Raw genomic sequence first — 20313 nt, 5'->3', positions numbered from 1 at the left:
TTCTACATGAAGGGAGTCAGGCTAAAGAGAAGTAAGGGGGAGGATGACTGCTGACCAGAGGTCCCATGATGGAAAGAGGCTGATAGTTATTTCACTTGTATAGTAAGACTACTTTAAGACAGAATGGTAGAAAGTATCAATAAAAATAGAGTGAAATTGAGGATATTAACTAGAGAGGTTAAAGTTACTTACATTGGGGTAACATATGTAAATATTTTATCAAAATAAGGAAAACCAGTTTCAAATTCTGGTGAATATAGAACATTTTGATTTGTTCATAAATGTACTTTAAAAAATTGTATTACAAAGAACCAAGATATATAAGAAGTATTGATACTATTAAATATTATCTATTTCCACTTAATTGCTTGGACTCAAGTAGGAAAATGTTTATAGTCAGTCACATCTGTTCGTGACCCCCTCCCCACCCTGGCATTCCCATACATAACTACTTCAAAATCTAATCATACATGAAAATAGGTATAAGTGGATAAGTTTGTGCTATGTTGACCATATTTTATATTTTAGCTTTATTTTTTTCTGGAAATGAGTTTGGGTGATTTGTGTTTGATTACTAAAGCATTTCTCGTCATGGTTACAGAGTTGAGAAATAGACTTTGTGTAAATTAATGGCTATTTTCACAAAATACTAAATTTTTTAATGTGTCATGAGCTAACTAGGAGAAAAGTGGAACTGTTTATAGTAGTTTAAATACTGTCAAGTCTCAGTAATTTTAAGAACCACATTAATAGCTGAAGAAACCTTGATACTGGTTTTCAGAGCTATGAATTGCTAATTCAAGTTAACTATTACAAAATATTCAAACATGCCAGGTCAAGAATGTCAACTATTCTACATAGCAAATCATAAAACAAGCAATAAAACCACCCTCTCTGAAATCCCATTTACAAGTCAGATTATGTTGCTTTTTTTCTGTCTGAACACATTTCTTCTGTGTGATGTTTTCCTTACAGGTCACATGCTTCATCATGTGAATATTGGACTCAAGGTCAAACAATGTGTTCATCAGATTCCTTCTGTTACAATGGAAGCATCCATTCAGCCCATCACACGGACTGTCCTCCGAGTAACGCTTAGTATCTGTCCTGATTTTACTTGGAATGATCAGGTAAAAGTAGAAAATATCTATATCAATGGTACGCAAAAATGTCTGTACTGCAGGTTCAACTATACCTCCTTACATCTGTCCTTAAGGCATATAGAAAACTCTAAAAAGAATACATATTGAAGATTCATTTAAAGCATTGTAGTAATATTTACTATCATCCTCAAGAAAAACATGCTATAGTATATTAATATGGCAACCAATGAGACCTCTTTAGAACTTCTTAGGTATCCTGAAAGTTCAACATTGAACAAAATAGTTTAGTGGATTCACATACATAAAGACTGTGTAATTCTGTCTTCTTTAATTTTCTGTTATCTTCATTTTTGCCAGCTCTACTTACTCTGTCATTTTATCCTACTAAAAAGTCAAGATTCTTTGTGCTAAAAGAGCCCTTTTAAAATCCTAATATTTCTGGGCACCTGGGTGGCTCAATCGTTAAGCGTCTGCCTTCGGCTCAGGTCATGATCCTCCCGGTCCTGGGATTGAGTCCCACATCGGGCTCCCTGCTTGGAAGGAAGCCTGCTTCTCCCTCTCCTACTGCCCCTGCTTGTGTTCCTGCTTTCGCCATCTCTCTCTCTGTCAAATAAATAAATAAAATCTTAAAAAATAAAAAAAATAAAATCCTAATATTTCTCAAACTGTCAATCTTCTCTTCTCTTTACCATTAGATGTGTAGAAAGAGTATTCTATATTTCCTCCTGGTCATCAGTTTCTTTCCTGCTGAGACTACTTTCTCGGTGATCACCAAAACCTAACTGGTTGCCATAATAAATGAGTTTTTCTCAGTTATTTTCTTTACTTCTCTGAACATTCAGCACTATACATTGTCCTTCTTGCAAATGTCTTTCCTTGGCACCCATCACATTCCTGTTTCTGTTTTTACCCTTTCTATTCTTCTTTCTAAATCTTAGGTGTTATGGTAACTATGTTTATAGTTAGTCACATCAATCTGTGACCCTGTCCCCACCATGGTATTCCCATACATATTTCAGAATCTAATCATTTATGAAAATATGTACAAGTGGTGTTGAGTTTGTTAAGTTCTTTATAGAGACCTGTACCTCTGAAACAAATAATACATTACATGTTAAAAAAAAAAAAAAGAAGAAGATAGTAGGAAGGGAAAAATGAAGGGGGGAAAATCGGAGGGGGAGACGAACCATGAGAGAGTGTGGACTCTGAGAAACAAACTGAGGGTTCTAGAGGGGAGGGGGGTGGGGGGATGGGTTAGCCTGGTGATGGGGATTAAAGAGGGCACGTTCTGCATGGAGCACTGGGTGTTATACGCAAACAATGAATCGTGGAACACTACATCAAAAACTAATGATGTAATGTATGATGATTAACATAAGATAATAAAATAAAATAAATATGTACAAGTGGTTGACCATATTTTATAGTTTAGCTTTATTTTTTCATATATCATATATATGAAATCTTATATATGTATTTAATGTACACACACACTCACACACATACACACAAGAAGATCTACTCTGGATCCTCTTATTCTGTCAACATTTTTTAAGATCTATCTTTGCAACAGTTACTGTGCAAAGACTGCAGTAGAGAGTGATTGTAGATACAAAAGCAAGTAAGTACCAATCCTTTCTTTCAAGAAGCCAGTGGAGGAAGACAAGGAAATCCATAATTGTAGTAACAATGCCTACTTTACATAGTTATTGTAAGGTTCTGATTAAGTATAAGTAAATATCTTTTACATTACCTGACATTATTAGTATATCTTTAATGTGAATTAATTTTATTCATCAACATGCTTAAAAATTATCCAACCATAGTCTTAAGTCTGCCACCGGTCTTAAACTGCCCTAACTGGTGATTCCTTCAGTTTTCTCATCTGTAAACATGCATAATAATAATAATTATCTTTCTCACAGAAATTCTGTGAGAGCTAAATGATATAAAATTATATTTAATATTTCTATAAACATAAGATTTTACATAAAATATAAAATTAGTTAAACCATATACTCATATTTCATTTTATATTTAATAGAGGGTTTTTGAAATGCATAAAAATTTTATTTCCTTTTTTCACAGTTTTCTTCTATCAGTATCCATAAAAAAAATCTTCCACAGTTCGATTTAATTCATTAGTAGGATAGAGTACTTAATAGTTTGTGTAGTTAACTCTATCAGAATGCTGTTGGCTGCAAGAATAGAAAACCTGACTTATCTCAAAGTGACTTAGGCAAAAAAATATATTATCTTCCACAATAAAAGGTCCACCAATAGAACAGGCCCCAAAGGTGATTGAGTCTATTTAATGTTATCATTTAGAGCCCATCTTTTTGCTGTCCTAACACTCTTGGCTACTTTCCAAATGTTTTCTGTGCTTCCTTGTTCACATTTAACAGGGAAAGGTGAACACACCCCTACTTCATCAACCCAGAGCATGAACCATAAGACCTTTCCCTCATTCTAATCGGGCCAGTATTGGGCATGTGCCTATCCCTTACCAAATGCTGTTTGTTATAAGGAGGATACTGTAAGGGTGCCTGGGTGGCTCAGATGGTTAAGCGTCTGCCTTCGGCTCAGGTCATGATCCCAGGGTCCTGGGATCGAGTCCCGCATCGGGCTCCCTGCTCCTTGGGAGCCTGCTTCTCCCTCTGCTTCTCCCTCTCTCCCCCTCTCTCTCTCTCTCTCTCCTCCTCTGTCTCTCATGAATAAATAAAAAAAAAAAAAAATCTTTAAAAAAAAAAAAAAGGAGGATACTGTAAACTGATTGGCTTGGGCTAATCAAAATCATCCTGAGAGACGAGGTCACCTTCTCCTGAGTCACATAAGAGAGAGATGAACACTGAACAAGTCTGGGCTTTGTTAGAAAAAAAAAGAGGGAGAATGAGTACACAAAATATGGCATATCTATCAAGTGGAATAATATTTGTCAGTGAAAAAGAATGAAGTATTGTTACACGATACAACATGAATGAACCTTGAAAACATGGTAAATGAAAGAAGCCAGTCACAGAAGACCACATATGATATGATTCCGTTTATATGAAATGTCCAATATAGGCAAATATTTATAGAGATAAAGTAGATTGTGGTTGTCAAGCTTGGAGGTTGGGACAATGGGGGAAGATAAGTAATGACTGCAGATGGGTGCAAGGTTTCTTTTTGGGGATAATTCTAAAATTAGATTATGGAGATGGTTGTAAAAGCTTTGTAGAAACCATTGAACTGTGTATACTTTAAGTGAGTAATCTTTTTTATGTAAACTATGTATCAATAAAGCTGTTAAAAAGAGATAGAATAGGTGCTGAATTTGCAAACAACAATATCCCTTACTTGAGTTAAAATATACTTAGTATTAGAATATTATTTTTCTTCTAGGTCCATGGGACAGTAGGAGAACCTTGGTGGATTTGGGTAGAAGATCCTACAAATGATCATATTTATCATTCAGAGTATTTTCTAGTTCTGAAAAAACAGGTAAATGTGGGTGTGTCCTTATTATGTTCCTATCGTAGAAAGAAAATATAAACTAAATAATTTCTGTTTGTACCTATTTCTCTATAATTTCATAGTACCCTTAAAGCTTTATTTTTTTTAATGTTTCTTTTTGGTTTCAAAGGTAACAGGAATTGCATTTTATTGTATTCATATATTCAATGTGATCTTAGTTTGAGAAATTGAATTGTAATCTTTATCGTGGTTTAAGGCATGACTTCTAGAGGAGTGAAATATGTCAAATGGATGGGATAGATAATGTAATGGATAAATAAGATTAAATAAATAAAAATTAATAACTTTAGGTGTTACAAAAAATACTACAGAGTATTGATTCACATTGTGAAAAGGGCATTTTTTTAAATTTTCCATAAATCCCAAAAGAAAGACTCAATTTGATACTAGCATATCTTTAACTGTGATGCTTCATCTATGATTTCTCTTTTTATCAAAGAGAAAGCAAGTTTTAGGCTGGGAACCCTGGGCAGACAGCAGTAGAATTTCACAGCAGTGTTTCTTATCATGATTACCTTCTATTTATGCTAAGTTCTGTTATTCCACTTAACGTAGTGGTACAATTTAAAGAAAAATATTAAGTAAATAATTTGGTAAAAATCATGAAGCTAAGTAATTTAATGAATGAAATTTGGGAAATTCTGATAATGAGTCAAACTGGTAATCTATTAGTACATGATGATATACATAAGTAAATAATATAAATTGAATATAAATTTTATTTCTATAATATCAGGTATCCTCAGAAGGGAACCATGTGTAAATTTCTCAAATGCCTAAATATCTCAACTATTTAGAAACCCAAGATATTTTCTTATGTTTAGTACCTGTTGGTGTAGATAGCATTTTCTTAACAGTAGACTAAGAAGGCCTTTATGATATCAGAATATTCATATTCACTTGAGACTTTATTTCACATTAGGTCATTAGTAAAGAAGCTCAACTTCTGGTATTTACAATCCCTATTTTTGAGCCTTTGCCTTCCCAATACTACATCCGAGCAGTGTCTGATAGATGGTTAGGAGCTGAGGCTGTATGTATTATCAACTTTCAACATCTGATTCTACCAGAGAGACATCCTCCCCATACAGGTAACCTATTGAATGGTAACTTGAATCATTGATATTGTTGTTTTCATTAAAGTTGCAAGTGTTTATGCTTTAAAGTTGTCTAAATCTGAATCGGAATTAAACTCATTTAGTCAATATAGTTTGAAAAGAGACTTTCCAAAATCAAATCTATGTATACATTTGGTAGAGCTTAATGGTGGGCCTTAATTTTGTTTGAGTTCCAAAAACATTAAGCCTAGTTCAATTCCCATTGCTCTAACGAGGTGGAGACTCACTACTTCTGTATTATTATGTCCTCTTCTCTATTTTTTTAAAAGATTTTATTTATTTATTTGAGAGATAGATTGAGAGAACGAGTGGGAGGAGGAGCAGAGGGAGAAGCAGATTCCCTGCGGAGCAGGGAGCCCGATGTGGGACTCGATCCCAGGACCCTGGGATCATGACCTGAGCCAAAGGCAGACACTTAACTGACCGAGCCACCCAAGCGCCCGCCTTCATCTCTATTTTATATACAGTCATTACAATGTCTCCATATCTCCTTCCTTTTCCATTGCAAGTATTATTTGTCATTTAATCTGTGCTCTTTGGGAAACTTTTGAGGTATCCTTTTTGTTTGCATTTATTGCTATTAAACTTATTTCTAGTGTGTTAAATGAATTAAGGGGAATTGTAGGTTCTTTTTTTTCCATATAGTATGCTTCTACACCAAAAGAAAAAAAAAGCTAATATTAAGGAGTCAGGTTATGATATCACTGCAGAATGGATTCACTATACCTCAAGTCATTCATCCTACAAACAAGATGTACCCTTTTTTTTAAAAAACAAAAAGATTTTATTTATTTATTTATGAGAGACAGAGAGAGAGAGGCAGAGGGAGAAGCAGGCTCCCAAGGAGCAGGGAGCCCAATGCAGGACTCGATCCCAGGACCCTGGGACCATGACCTGAGCCGAAGGCAGACACTTAACCATCTGAGCCACCCAGGTGCCCAAGATGTACTCTATATTAGTTCTCTTCCCCCACACTAATGTGATAAAAGGGAATATGGTAATCTGCAATATCATGTAACCGTTTTTCATTGTCAAAACTAAGAAAAATCCATTTTAGATTTTTGTAACATGAGGAAGTATCTTTATATTTTGATTTATTAAAGAAGGAGAATTTCATGAATGAAAGTTTATGTTGGTACTTTTAAGTGCCCTATATTCTATTTTAAAAATATCTTTATTAATTTAGTGTATTAAGTGTATTTCTTGTTGAGAATTCATAATTGATGATTAATGATTTCAAGAGACCCTTAATTTAGAGAAAAATAAAGGTCATTTTTTCATATAATTCCTCTGAAGACAAACTATTTTCAAAATAAAAATATTATTCCTTACTACTTTAATGAATACGTTTTTTAACAGTCCTTTGGGAATGAAAGCAGGCATTAATGTGATTTTAATCTTTGCCATTTTTTGTCAAATGTGTACCTTGTTTATTACCTTAGCATATTTTAAGAGAAATACTTTAGACTACTGCTTAAAACCACTTTGATATCTTGACAGAACTAAAAAGTTTGTCACCATAGAGAAATGAGATTGCAGTATCTACTGATATACTCATTGAAGAGGACCTTTCTGTTTTTCTTCCATCAAATATGCCTATATATGATATCTAGAATTGCAAAATATGTAAAAATGTTTGATGCTTTAATTTTAAAATATATGCTACCATCATCACTACTAGATCTCTTTGAGTGCAGTACTTGATTTTAACATGCATTAACATTATATTTAAATATGCTCATTTAATCACTTCTCTGTTGAGTGGCCAAGCACATATCACCCTGTTTATATAATTAGTTGACTTCTGACTACACTTTAAAAAGCAGTAAATGCACCACTGTGACATCTCAGTTGTTATTAGAAATGCATGATGTAACCTCAATGATTCCCAGTTCTGTTTGGCTGAGTGTGAGTAAGGGTGTGTGTTTATGTGGGTGTGTGTAGGCACCCCGTTGAGCCTGAGTCAAACAAGAAAATTCTTCACATTTCACAGAAGTGAATCATCATAATTTAATATTGTCAGCATATACCAAAATATTTATTTTTTAGTTCCTATTAAGAATATGTCTCTGCTTTGATTAGCCTTGCAAGTTAAAACTTCCTCCCTTCTTCACTTTCAGTGCTTCAGAAAATTTAGGAGATTATAATCTGCTATAGAAAACTTACGCAGTCAGCTCTCAATTACCTATGTAATAGAGTAGAGCTGTGGGGCTAAGATAATATTTTAAAAATAGCTTTTTATCTTTAAGTATACAATTTTTGAGAATTCTCTACATTTTCCATTTTGAAACTGTACTATGAAGATCTCACACAAATATAGACCACCATGCCCCTTACAGATTTTTTTTCTTCCTTATTCTAACTTCAGATGGGTAGAATTATCCTCCATGAAAGAATCCTGAGAGTAAAGTTAGTTGCCTTCCAGTTTTCTAACTGATACTTTTCTGGGTTATGGGAAAATACAGTGTCTGTCAAGTTCAGGAGTATATAACTTCATTTCTCTAAAGAATTTTAACTGTCTAATCTCCTAGACCTCTAGTTTATATAATGAGACACAACTAAATTTGTTTCTTTGTTTTCTCAGTGCAGTTCTTTTTTACCCATACATTCTCTGATTTGAAACTCCCACCTAAGTTTCTTCCTATAATTATTTTAAGTTTATTTTAGTTTATATTGACTAACCCAATAGCTCACTCAACCATTCTGGTTTGGTCAGTTTTCTAACAGATCAAAGGAGATTTATTATTGATAACCATTCTAGTACTGCAGTCTACAGATGGTTTTCCTTTTTCTACAGATTGGGGTAGATTTAATTTTCTTCTACACCATGCATATTTTCATATACCAGTCATTCAAATTATTTTCCTGATTGGAAAAGAGCGATATAGTGATATTAGAGTTGGTATATGGGGAACTCTCCCAGAAAAGTGTCCAATATGTCAATACTACAAATGTGTGACAGGGAGAAAAAAAGATCTGTAACCAGTATATAAAAATTTATGTTAAGCCTTTTCCCCCTGCTCCAATGAATTAAGGATTGTTAATAATTTATTCCTGAGCGACAGTGTGTAGTATTGTGCATTTTTTACAGTTATGGCAGTACCTGTTTCATCTTTTCAGAATTACTGGATCTTCAGCCTTTACCAATCACAGCTTTGGGATGTGAAGCATATGAAGCGCTGTACAACTTTAGCCACTTTAACCCTGTGCAGACACAAATATTTCATACACTGTATCACACAGACTGTAATGTCCTACTTGGAGCACCTACTGGATCAGGAAAGACTGTTGCTGCCGAATTAGCCATTTTCAGAGTCTTCAACAAGTACCCTACTTCAAAGGTCTGTTTGAAGGAATCACATGCTTACATTAAATTAGAAAACGCAGTTCATAATCTGTAAACTAGCCAGTTCTAAACACAGCAGGACTCAAATGAGTAGATTTGGCACTCTCTTAGTGAATTTTCTGGTGGGACCAGATCAGTATTAGAATAACTGGCCAGAGGAAACAACAGATGTTGGAGAAGATGTGGAGAAAGGGAAACCTCTTACACTGTTGGTGGGAATGTAAGCTGGTACAATCATTTGGAAAACAGTATGGAGGTTCCTCAAAAAGTTAAAAATAGAGCTGCCCTATGACCCAGCAATTGCACTACTGGGTATTTACCCCCAAAGATTCAGATGCAGTGAAAAGAAGGGGCACATGCACCCCAATGTTCTTAGCAGCAATGTCCACAATAGCCAAACTGTGGAAGGAGCCGAGATGCCCTTCAGCAGATGAATGGATATATGTGGTCCATATATACAATGGACTATTATTCAGCCATCGGAAAGGATGAATACCCACTATTTGCATGGACATGGATGGAACTGGAGGGGATTATGCTAAGTGAAATAACTCAAGCAGAGAAAGACAATTATCATATGGTTTCACTTCTATGTGTAACATAAGGAATAGCATAGAGGACATTAGGAAAAGGAAGAGAAAAATGAAAGGGGAGAAATCAGAGGGGGAGATGAACCATGAGAGACTGTGGACTCCAGGAAACAAACAGGGTTTTAGAGGGGAGGGGGGTGGGGGAATCGGTTAGCCTGGTGTTGGGTATTAAGGAGGGCACATATTGCAAGGAACACTGGGTGTTAATAGGCAAACAATGAATCATGGAACACTACATCAAAAATTAATGAAGTACTGTATGGTGACTAACATAACATCATAAAAATTAATTAATTAAAATAAAATTTTGGTACATATCCTTCCAAAAACAACCAAAGAATAACTGGCCAGAGAAAATTTTATCTTAAACTTTCAAGTCCTCTAGTTAGGTTTTTAAGGTACATGTCAGTTCCCACATGTCCTTTTCTAATTGTAAGATACCTAATTCATAGCCATATTTATAAGATAAATAATGACTTATAATCAAATCCTTTTGCTATAAAAGAAATGCTAATACTTTAACAAATACAGTTTGATTATACACATGAAATACAGAGGCAGTTTTTATTCCACATTTCTGCAAATGGCCATATTATTGATGGAAAATAACATGGTGAGTCAAATAAGTATTGATTTTATGCTTTCTTGAAATGTGAAGTACATACTCCTAGTTTAGAAGTATTATTTTTCAAGAAAGCTAATTCATACACTGTGATTGGAATTATATGGTATTTTCCTTATAATTTCTTATTTTAAAAATGTTTCAACTTCTTTTTCAGTGATTTTCAATTAGTGGCTTTTCTTCCCTGCTTAACTTGAAGTTTTCCTACTTCTCAGTCTATTTTGTGGTAATCGATCCATTATAAGACATGTTAATACAACAGTAGAGCTCTACTCTAAATTTGAAACATTTTATAAAGGAAAGAATTTTTTTTTCACTAAACAATCTGTATATAAGTTTGGATTATTAAAGACTAATTGTTGTTATAAAAAAGGTAGAATACCTAAAATGTGTGACTCTCATCTTCCATAAAATCTGCATTAAAATTTAAACAACCATATTTATCTCTCTTTAGAATTTCAAAAGTAGTAACTTTTTTCATGGAAGAGTTAAATTCAGATAATTCTTGATCATAATACCAGGAAAAACTTTCATTTTCATCAGAATATAAAATACCTAAAGGAAATACCTTCAGTGTTTTTTTTAATATTTAAAATTTTCTATGTCAAGATTTTTATGATGTATATTTTTATCCTACTTTGGATAAAGGTAGTTTGAGCAAATTAATGACTTTTCCCATTAATTTAAAATTTAAAAATAAAAGATACATTTTTAAACCACACTGTCATATGTAGATGGAGTTTATCTTTATTTGAAAATGATGTCACTATTTTCATGAGATCTTTTTACCCTCCCTTCCCCTTTCAGGCAGTATATATTGCACCCTTAAAAGCCCTGGTACGTGAAAGAATGGATGATTGGAAAGTTAGAATAGAAGAAAAACTTGGCAAAAAGTAAGTTCTTGCTTTTTCAGAAGATATGCTTTGAATAATCTAAAAAGACCAACAAATAAAAGATTTGCATAAACCTGTTGAATGCTTTAACAGTGATTTTCATAGACTTTTATTTAAAGGTACTGTAATTAGTGTTAAAATGTTATCAATATCCCCACTGTTTTAATATTGAAAAATGAAAGTCCTTAAATTATTTAATATGAATACTTTTATTTGGGAAGATAATTTTCTCAAAATTTTTAAATTCTAAAAAAAAGAAAAGTAAGTTTTATCTCTTAGTTTTTCTTTCATATCATTCAGAGTAACTCCCAGAAAGGGCGTTTTGCATGTAAACAATTTACAGAAAAATAGAAATCCATTTAAAGAACCTGACTTTTAAAGAAGTATTTTAGTATTGCCCAAGGTTATTCATTGTGGCATTGTTTTTAATAGCAAGATTGCTGGTAACCTGAGTGCCCAATAGAACATGACTAAATAAATTGTGGTACATTTACACAATGCAAAATATTCTATCATTCTATAAAGAATGAACTTTTTATATACTGAAGGAATGATCTCCAGAGATACTATAGAAAATGTTTTTAAGTAAAGCATCCTATCATTTTTTTTTAAATGGTAAAGAATATAAATGTGTGGTTGCTTTAGAACAAGAACCAGGTGATTGGAAGATAGACACGTTACAGAGACTGTTCACCACACTTGAATATAGTACATATTCAAAATAATAAAATGTAAAAATAAAAAATGAATAAAAATAAGCAAAAGCTTTGGGAACACTACACTTGGGGGAACTAATCTTGCCTCTTTTTGGTTTTTGAGGATTAAGACAGATGGAAAAATTATTTAGGGGTTACCTGAAATTTAGAGTTGGCCTCCAGACCCTCCTCCTCTCTATAAAACTGGAGTCTTCTTAGAATGAGGTAGCACATATGTGCCTCAGCGTATGTTGTTTATGTCCTATTATGTTTCAATTTGCCTATAATATTTACAGAAAAAAGAAATGAAGCTTACACATAATTATATTCTTTATGAATGCCTCTTTTTGTCTTAATAAGTTAACACTATCCCGTATTAGAAAGGTGTTTATTCCAACCTATGGAGAAGGAAGTATGAGTTCAACTCTATAAAAACACATAGGTCAGAGACTTTGTAAACATAATCACAGCGAAGTTTGACACCTTTGCATATCCGCATAAAAGTTAGATTATCAGTGATTTGAATTTATACATTCTTTTAGAATTCTTAAGAAACGTATTTTGGACTCGACTCACAGAAACTTTCAGAAATCAAAGGGAGAGAAAGTAGGGTTAAGCATTATAAAATTTTATTTTGAAAGGTATTTTTGCCTTTCCAAGATCATGTGTTATCTGAGAAAGTTGTTTTTCTTCCTTTCCAGAGTTATTGAACTAACCGGGGATGTGACTCCCGATATGAAATCCATTGCTAAGGCTGACCTTATCGTCACCACACCAGAGAAGTGGGATGGAGTCAGTAGAAGCTGGCAGAATAGGAACTATGTGAAGCAAGTCACTATTCTCATCATCGATGAGATCCATCTGCTCGGTGGGTACCATGCTATGTGATACCCCAGTTTACACATTTTGACTCTGATATGTGCAGCAGCTGGTATCAGGACCTGTTAAGTGATTAACATGTATTATTCCAATTTCCTAGGGGAGGAAAGAGGCCCTGTTCTAGAAGTCATTGTATCTCGAACAAATTTCATCTCCTCGCACACAGAAAAGCCCGTGAGAATAGTTGGACTATCTACTGCGTTAGCTAATGCCAGAGACCTTGCTGACTGGCTCAATATTCATCAGGTACGTGGAAGATTGATGAATAAGCATTTAATACTATGGCTTAGGTGGCTGTATTAAAGAGGCACTATATATAAACTTAAATATAAAAATTGGGGGGCGCCTGGGTGGCTCAGTCGGTTAAGCGTCTGCCTTCGGCTCAGGTCATGATCCCAGGGTCCTGGGATCGAGCCCCACATCGGGCTCCCTGCTCAGCGGGGAGCCTGCTTCTCCCTCTGCCTCTGCCTGCCTGCCTGCCTACTTGTGCTCTCTCTCTCTCTCTCTCTCTGTCAAATAAATAAATAAAATATTAAAAAATAAATAAATAAATAAATAAATAAATAAAAATAAAAACTGGAAAATGATTTCTTTCTCATTTTTACTCTAGATGGGCTTATTCAACTTCCGACCATCAGTACGTCCAGTTCCCCTGGAAGTTCACATTCAAGGCTTCCCAGGTCAACATTACTGTCCTCGTATGGCTAGTATGAATAAGCCTACATTTCAAGGTAAGCTTCAGATCCTTGGAATGAAATAGCAGCCATTTTGTGTGGTAGCCTTTAAATGCATTCCAGATAATTTGGATTTCTTTGAATGGGTGGTACTGCTCCAACTTCTACAAATGTAGGTTATGCCTCAGCTGTTAAGGCATAAAAATGCGTGCTGAATTAACTATTGAAAATTGGAGGGCGCCTGGGTGGCTCAGTTGGTTAAGCAACTGCCTTCAGCTCAGGTCATGATCCTGGAGTCCTGAGATCAAGTCCCACATCAGGCTCCCTGCTCAGCGGGGAGTCTGCTTCTCCCTCTCCCACTCCCCCCTCTTGTGCTCTCTCTCTCTCTCATTCTCTCTCTCAAATAAAATAAATAAAATCTTTAAAAAAAGAAAAAAAAAAGAAAATTGGAGAGATTTCATAGATGATACTATCTTGGAAGTAGAGAAAAAAATGTATTTTTTAAAGGTAATTAAATCATTCTTAATCTATTAAGTTATTTTCTTATGGTAGTAGCTTGAACAAATGATAAGTGGGAGCTCTAAGATAATCTTTACCAGAAACCATAAAACTTACAAATTTCAGTACTTTTTTTTTTACAGTGCTTCTGTTTTTGTGTTTTGTTTTATTTTTTGGTTTTCCCTTTCTAACAAATTAGGCAAGCAGGAGAGATTTAAGAATAACACTCCTATTTTATTGAAACATGTTTTGTTTAGGCTGCATAAGGAATATTTATTATATCAATTAAAAATAACCTCCAAAATAAATTCTCTAATGTGAACTGCTGTTGATTGTGAGGTGACAGTTGTGAGGTGACTTTTTAGCTGCTGTAATTAGCCTTATGACAGAAGCAAAGTATTGATTGTGAACTAGAGACCAGTCTTGGCAGTTCGGATTATTTACACCTCCACAGAAGCATTGTATAAAATCGCTAATGAACAATAAATCTGCCGTGAGCTGTTCAGCCACACCTGTTCTTGCAGCAGCAAAAATCCATTAAATGTTGAGGTTTAAAAAAGAGACAGATTCATTCATGATTATGTGTACAAAAGATACCAATATTGTACTAATATGTGTATTTTAAACATTATATTTCTAATATGATTTATCAAAGCATTACCATTTATATTCTGTAATATTCAGATAAATTGTGAGTGAGAAATAGCATAAATGAGTTTATTTTTCATGGTATGTGTTGTTGTGATTGCTTATATTTACTTAAGGAATGGCCAGTTGCATAACAGTGATTGAAATGAAGCATTTTGTGTTCTATAAATCAATAGTAAATAACTGAAATACTTACACTTCTCTAGATATAGCAGTACAGTAGCTGTTCTTATAAACTATTTATTATACTTGTAGTGTCTCACTATATTTCTTTGAGTTTAGAAATATGATTTTATGATAGCTTCATTTCTCACTCTTAGGGCATAAATGTAGTCAAGGTCATATCAACATTTTTGTTATAAACCTTGTTTCTTAACCCAAAGGAGAAATTCTGCAGCTCACATTTCAAACAAGAAATTACAAGAAGGTTGAACTTTTTATATAAAACTTTTAAATATCTCTGTTTTAAGAGACCTATGTACACATAAGGATAAATTTTACTTGTACCATCTTATCAGTATTTTGGAGCCAATGTGCAGTAAAGAAATCTTGTTTCCAGTTAGGTCACATGGTTTATGTGGCTCTCTAGGTAATTTTTTCTTTCAGTCTTATTACTCAGGTTTCAAACCATTCATTTCCTCTTCTCTGTATCTACCTTCCATGTGCCATCAGTCACATATAGATTCAGGCATGGTATTCTCTTTAGCTCTCTTCCACATTCTCTTACCTTTTCACTTGAAACCTTACACGTGTTTCGGGAAAACAGAAAACCTTCGTTTGACATATCTCTGACTAGTTTATTGATACAAACTCTCAATTATTCCATCGACTGGTACTGACAAACAATAAAAGGAATTTTTTTGTGGCTTTTCTTAACAGAGTTTTCTTCACTCTGCAAGACTTGACTCTCTCCCCAAGACCCCAGGACCAATTAAGTCTGTAATATCATTGCTTAGGAGAGCAGAAACACAACTCTGAAAACTCAACCTTAGACTGATTATGCATTTACAGCTGTTGCTATAGGGTCACAGCTTTTATAAGTGTCACCTTCCTCAGGAGCTCAGAATAGAACTGAGACCTGACACAGTTAAATTTCCCCTGTCCAGGCAATATACTCCCCAAGATGGGTTCAGCTACCTTTCCTTTCCTACCGTTTCTCTAATATGCTGTTGGGTGCAAGTCGTACCACAAACAATGCTGAATTTCATGACCAAATTAAGAATTCACTTAAATCAATTACACTGAGTTTCATGCATCCATTTGATATCCTAATGACATGCAGATTCTGGTATAAGTAGCTTATCCTTTTATTTTCCACAACTTTTCAATAGCAATTAGAAGCCATTCTCCAGCCAAACCTGTTTTGATATTTGTCTCATCAAGACGTCAAACTCGTCTTACTGCTTTGGAATTGATAGCCTTTCTGGCTACTGAAGAAGATCCAAAGCAGTGGTTGAATATGGATGAAAGAGAGGTAAGCAATCTATTTTATTTCTATTTCTTATACATGTCAAATTAGTGTGTATTTTATATAATGGAAATTATATATTTAATGATGTTTAGTTTTAATCTATACTAAAAATTTAGTATAACGTTGCAGAAATTTAGGGAGAAAGTAGGAAATGCATAATACTACCACTTTAACACTATTAATATTTCGATGTATTTTCTTCTACTATGTTCCTGGTAAATATTTACTTTTATATCCGTATTTATTTCTATATCTCTTCCCTTTAACATCATCACCTATGTATATTATAATATTCATATTTGTTTTTCTATTGGAGTGTTCACTACCCTCATGGAACTTAGAATCAATTTTGCAAAATTAACTTTCTATAGAATATATAGTAAATAACCATTTTCAAAAATTTAGAAAACACTAAATGTGAAAATTAAAAATCTCTTTTTTTATTTTTAATATTTTTATTAACCTATCCTTTAATCAAGTAGTAACCATCATTAAAATTGGAAGCAACTATAATTTTTTTTGTCTACGCAATTATAGTCTATTATGTGGCTATCCCATTAAATAAATAACCATGCATCTTTATTATTATAGGTTTTTCTTTATTTAGACTTATTTCCTCAGTATAAATTTAAAATTAATGGGTCAAATAATATGGATATTTTTATACCTTTTCATATACACTACTAATTATTTTCCAAAAGGCTTGTACCAGTTGATGTTCTCCCATTGATACATGTACTGTCAGCAGTATATGAGAGTAAAATAACAGTTTTACTACACCCTCATTTGTTGTAATTTATCGATATAAGTAAAATATTCCTTATTATTTTAATGTACATCTTGATTTTTGTGTGATTGAACTTTTTTTCATATATTTGTTTACTATTGGTTGTCTTTTTTTCTTTTTTTGTCTGTTCATTCCTTTGGACTTTCATCTTTTACAGCACAGCATTTTTCTTATAGATTTGTATGAGAGCCTTAGCAAATTAAACCATACATACACACACCTGAAATTTCATATATCACTTTTTTCCATAAATATTTATTAATATATACATATATACACATATTAATCTCTTGTCTGCTTTTATTAGTTAATTTTGCTAATTCCTTGGATGTCTTTTTGTCTTAGTAGCTTTTTACAAATAGAAGTTTTTGCATTTTGGGGTGCCTGGGTGGCACAGTCAGTTAAGCATCTGACTCTTGGTTTCAGCTCAGGTTGTGATCTCAATATCATGAGATCAAGTCCCATGCCAGGCTCTGCAGTCAGCTCGGAGTATACTTGAGTGTCTCTCTCCCTCTCCCTCTGCTCTCCCTCCCAACACTCTCTTTCTCTCTCTCTCTCTCTCTCTCTCGCCCTCTAAAATAAATAAATCTTTAAAAAAAAAAAGTTTTTGCATTTTGGGGCACCTAGGTGGCTCAGTCGGTTGAGTGTCTGACTTTTGATTTTGGCTCAGGTCATGATCTCAGGGCCGTGAGATGAAGCCTCCTTGTCGGGCTCTTCACTAGGCTGGGTGTGGAGACTGCTTGAGATTCTGTCTCTCCCTTTGCCCTCCCTTCCCTGCTTATTCTCTCTCTCTCTCTCTCTTAAAAAAGAAAAAAAAGAAGTTTTTGCATTTTATGTGATAGTCAGTTGATATCATTCTTTGTGATTCTTTCTACTACTTCTAAAGGTGATTCTTTCTCTTTCCCTCCATAGATTTACAGATAGTGATTTCCCTCTCTTATGCTTTTCTTGTTTTTTAGAAATATTTTTGTCATTGGAATTATGATGAAAAAGTAGATGAAATCAGTAATAAAATTGTTGCATTGTTTCCCTTCTCTCTCCATATCTCTCCTTTCTCATCTCCTGCAGCCTGAAGAAGAGTCAAAACAGTGTTTCTAACCCACTAGTGTCCAGTCTCAGCAGTTGGCGTATTTTCCCTTTCCACTTCTCATGAGTCATTTAGGATTAGTGGACCAGTTGGACAATACTGTATCTATTACGTTTGTGTGTTAACTAATACTAGTTAACTAATAATTCGAAATGTTCTTGTATAGGCCTGTAGATGACCTTATTCACTGAGAAGTAGCAGACCCCAATATTAGTTTCCTATAAAAGGTATCACATGACTCCTTTAAGTAGAGTGACTGCTATCATGTTACCTTTCAAGTGTCATCATTACTTCCTTAATGCTGTTTGTGTATATTAAATCTTTATTTAAGATCAAAATAATTTTGTCAAAAAGTTTGTCCTTTTATTCAGTTACTCAGCTAGTGTGTTCAAAAGAGTCACCCTGTTGTGTCTAACAGTATCTTGAACTTAGGAAGCAAATGGTGAAAAATAGATGTATGGAATATTAACGGTTTATGTGCAGCATCTGTCTAGGCTTAATATATTTTCTCTTGTGTCTTATCCCTAAAAATGTTCCAAATGGACACTTTTCTTTGAAGTCAAGGTACAAAGTACATACCTATTGAATACATTTTGAGATGTTTGTTCAAAATGCTTATGTGTGTGTGTGTGCGCATGGCTGTGCATTTTGCACGTATGTGACTCATATTAACCTCAAATGTGAACCTCATGCCCTCTTCCCAGCTATAGTACACTTACTATTTTTTTTTTATTTTAATGTATGAGACCTAAGAAACTGTGGTCAGCTCAGCCATTGTGTAGAATTACTTCTCTGTTTTGTATTTTTTTTTCTCAGCACAAAAATTTATCACCAAGACTCATTAGAAACTGTAGAATTTGCTTAGCATGGTTTCTGCTATTTTGTAGATTTTTCACTGCTAAAATAAGACAGCTAGAAATTATGTCATTTCCGGACATTGTGTTTCACCAAGCCCATTGCAATAATAAGACAATCCAGGTTTTGTTTCAGTCTTTCCTCTAAAAGCCAACACCTTTAAAATCAAAATGTCAGAGGTTTTGCAACTGATTGCTATGCAAATTCAATCTGATTATACCAATAAAGCAGGTGTTTCAGTTGTTGAATCCCCTCATTACCTTAAAATAGGACTTTTTCAATACTTTAATCTTTATGAGAGTTACTTTCCATAATAGTATAGACTAGAAGCTTAGTGACAATTCCTGTCGCTGCTTCTTGCACAGTTTCAGATTGGTGTTCTGTGGTAGGACCAGGTAGGTTAGGTGGGTGGGTCAGCAAAGGCAAAAAAAAAGAAAAAGTTATCCATCTATCTTCTTAATCCAGTAAATCTTCAAAGTACTAGGAAGCAGGACCACCCCTTCAAGTGTATCGTTGATGTGAAATCATACTGCAGCATGGGGAAACCCCAAAAGTAATACCCTTCCATATTTCTCATCAGGAAATGATTTCAAAAGTTTGTGGGCATATGCTGCCATGTCACTTGGATTCTCAGTTTGATAACCACTGCTTCCACCATTAACCTCAAACTGTGGTTGGGTTTTTACATTACCCTCTCAACCTTCAAATCCAAGACAGAAACACTGGAATGCCTGAGCTTCACTGTCAAGCATGCAGCAGAAATAGGGAGTATCTTCCCCTCGCTGACCTCTGTGGTAGAGGAGATACTCAGACCCTGGCTGTCTGTAGATCATCTTTCACAGTCTGTTGGCTGGTTATATCCAGTCACTCTTGTTCTTTTGCCATCCCATTTCAATATTCTCTAGCCAGTGGGCTAAATTATAAAGTTACCCACAACCAATACATGCTATATTCAGAAGTGGAGGGTAGAGAGGAAAGAGAAATGAAATTAGTTAAAATATATAAAATACGTTAGTTAAAATACGCTTAGAGCATATATGAGATAGCAAAGGTAGTGGTCACAGTTTTTTCTGCAACACAGGACCAAACATATTTGGTCGGGGAGCCAAACACATTTGTGATTTATTTTCTCTACCATCCATCACCTGCACACTTCTTCAAGCAGCCCCTAAGCTAATTAAGATTCTTTATCCATTGAAGTAACTAAAACCCACATTCCTGAGACATTGGAAATTGGCTTTTTAATATATGCTTGCTATACAAGGCTTTAAAAGTTTTTGATTAGTTTTTCAAGTGGATACAGTAGTGTGAGAAGATTTCTCTAGGGTCTATCCAAATTTTCCCTCCCCTTATTGTGCAGCAATAACCCAACTTCTTTATCAGGATTGGTTACCTAAACTACACTATGACCACATTTTGCTTGTTTACCCCATACAATGAGAGATGTGGCTATTTCAGCTTCTAAGTAAATTGTTACATCCCTTGGATGTTAAGCCTAGAATTATAGGGAAGGGAAACAAAAATTTTCCAA

General features: G+C 34.2%; 1 protein-coding gene across 6 annotated transcripts in view; it reads left to right on the top strand.

Annotated features, from left to right (window-relative positions):
* ASCC3 (activating signal cointegrator 1 complex subunit 3) overlaps positions 1–20313 on the top strand; it is a 332162-nt gene that overhangs the window by 209061 nt on the left and 102788 nt on the right. For all 6 annotated transcript variants that reach the window (XM_073893705.1, XM_025863078.2, XM_073893703.1 and 3 more), the window contains 9 exons: positions 976–1130; positions 4488–4586; positions 5542–5710; positions 8858–9078; positions 11103–11188; positions 12585–12751; positions 12863–13008; positions 13373–13493; positions 15914–16056. In XM_073893705.1, coding sequence (XP_073749806.1) covers positions 976–1130; positions 4488–4586; positions 5542–5710; positions 8858–9078; positions 11103–11188; positions 12585–12751; positions 12863–13008; positions 13373–13493; positions 15914–16056 — 1307 coding nt within the window. The remainder of the gene's footprint in view (positions 1–975; positions 1131–4487; positions 4587–5541; positions 5711–8857; positions 9079–11102; positions 11189–12584; positions 12752–12862; positions 13009–13372; positions 13494–15913; positions 16057–20313) is intronic.

The sequence above is a fragment of the Callorhinus ursinus genome, unplaced genomic scaffold (genome assembly GCF_003265705.2).
Source record: "Callorhinus ursinus isolate GAN/ISIS: 27379988/994484 unplaced genomic scaffold, GSC_fseal_2.0 scaffold6, whole genome shotgun sequence".
In the NCBI taxonomy this organism is placed as follows: Eukaryota; Metazoa; Chordata; class Mammalia; order Carnivora; family Otariidae; genus Callorhinus; species Callorhinus ursinus.
This window is presented reverse-complemented; position numbering and strand designations above follow the sequence as displayed.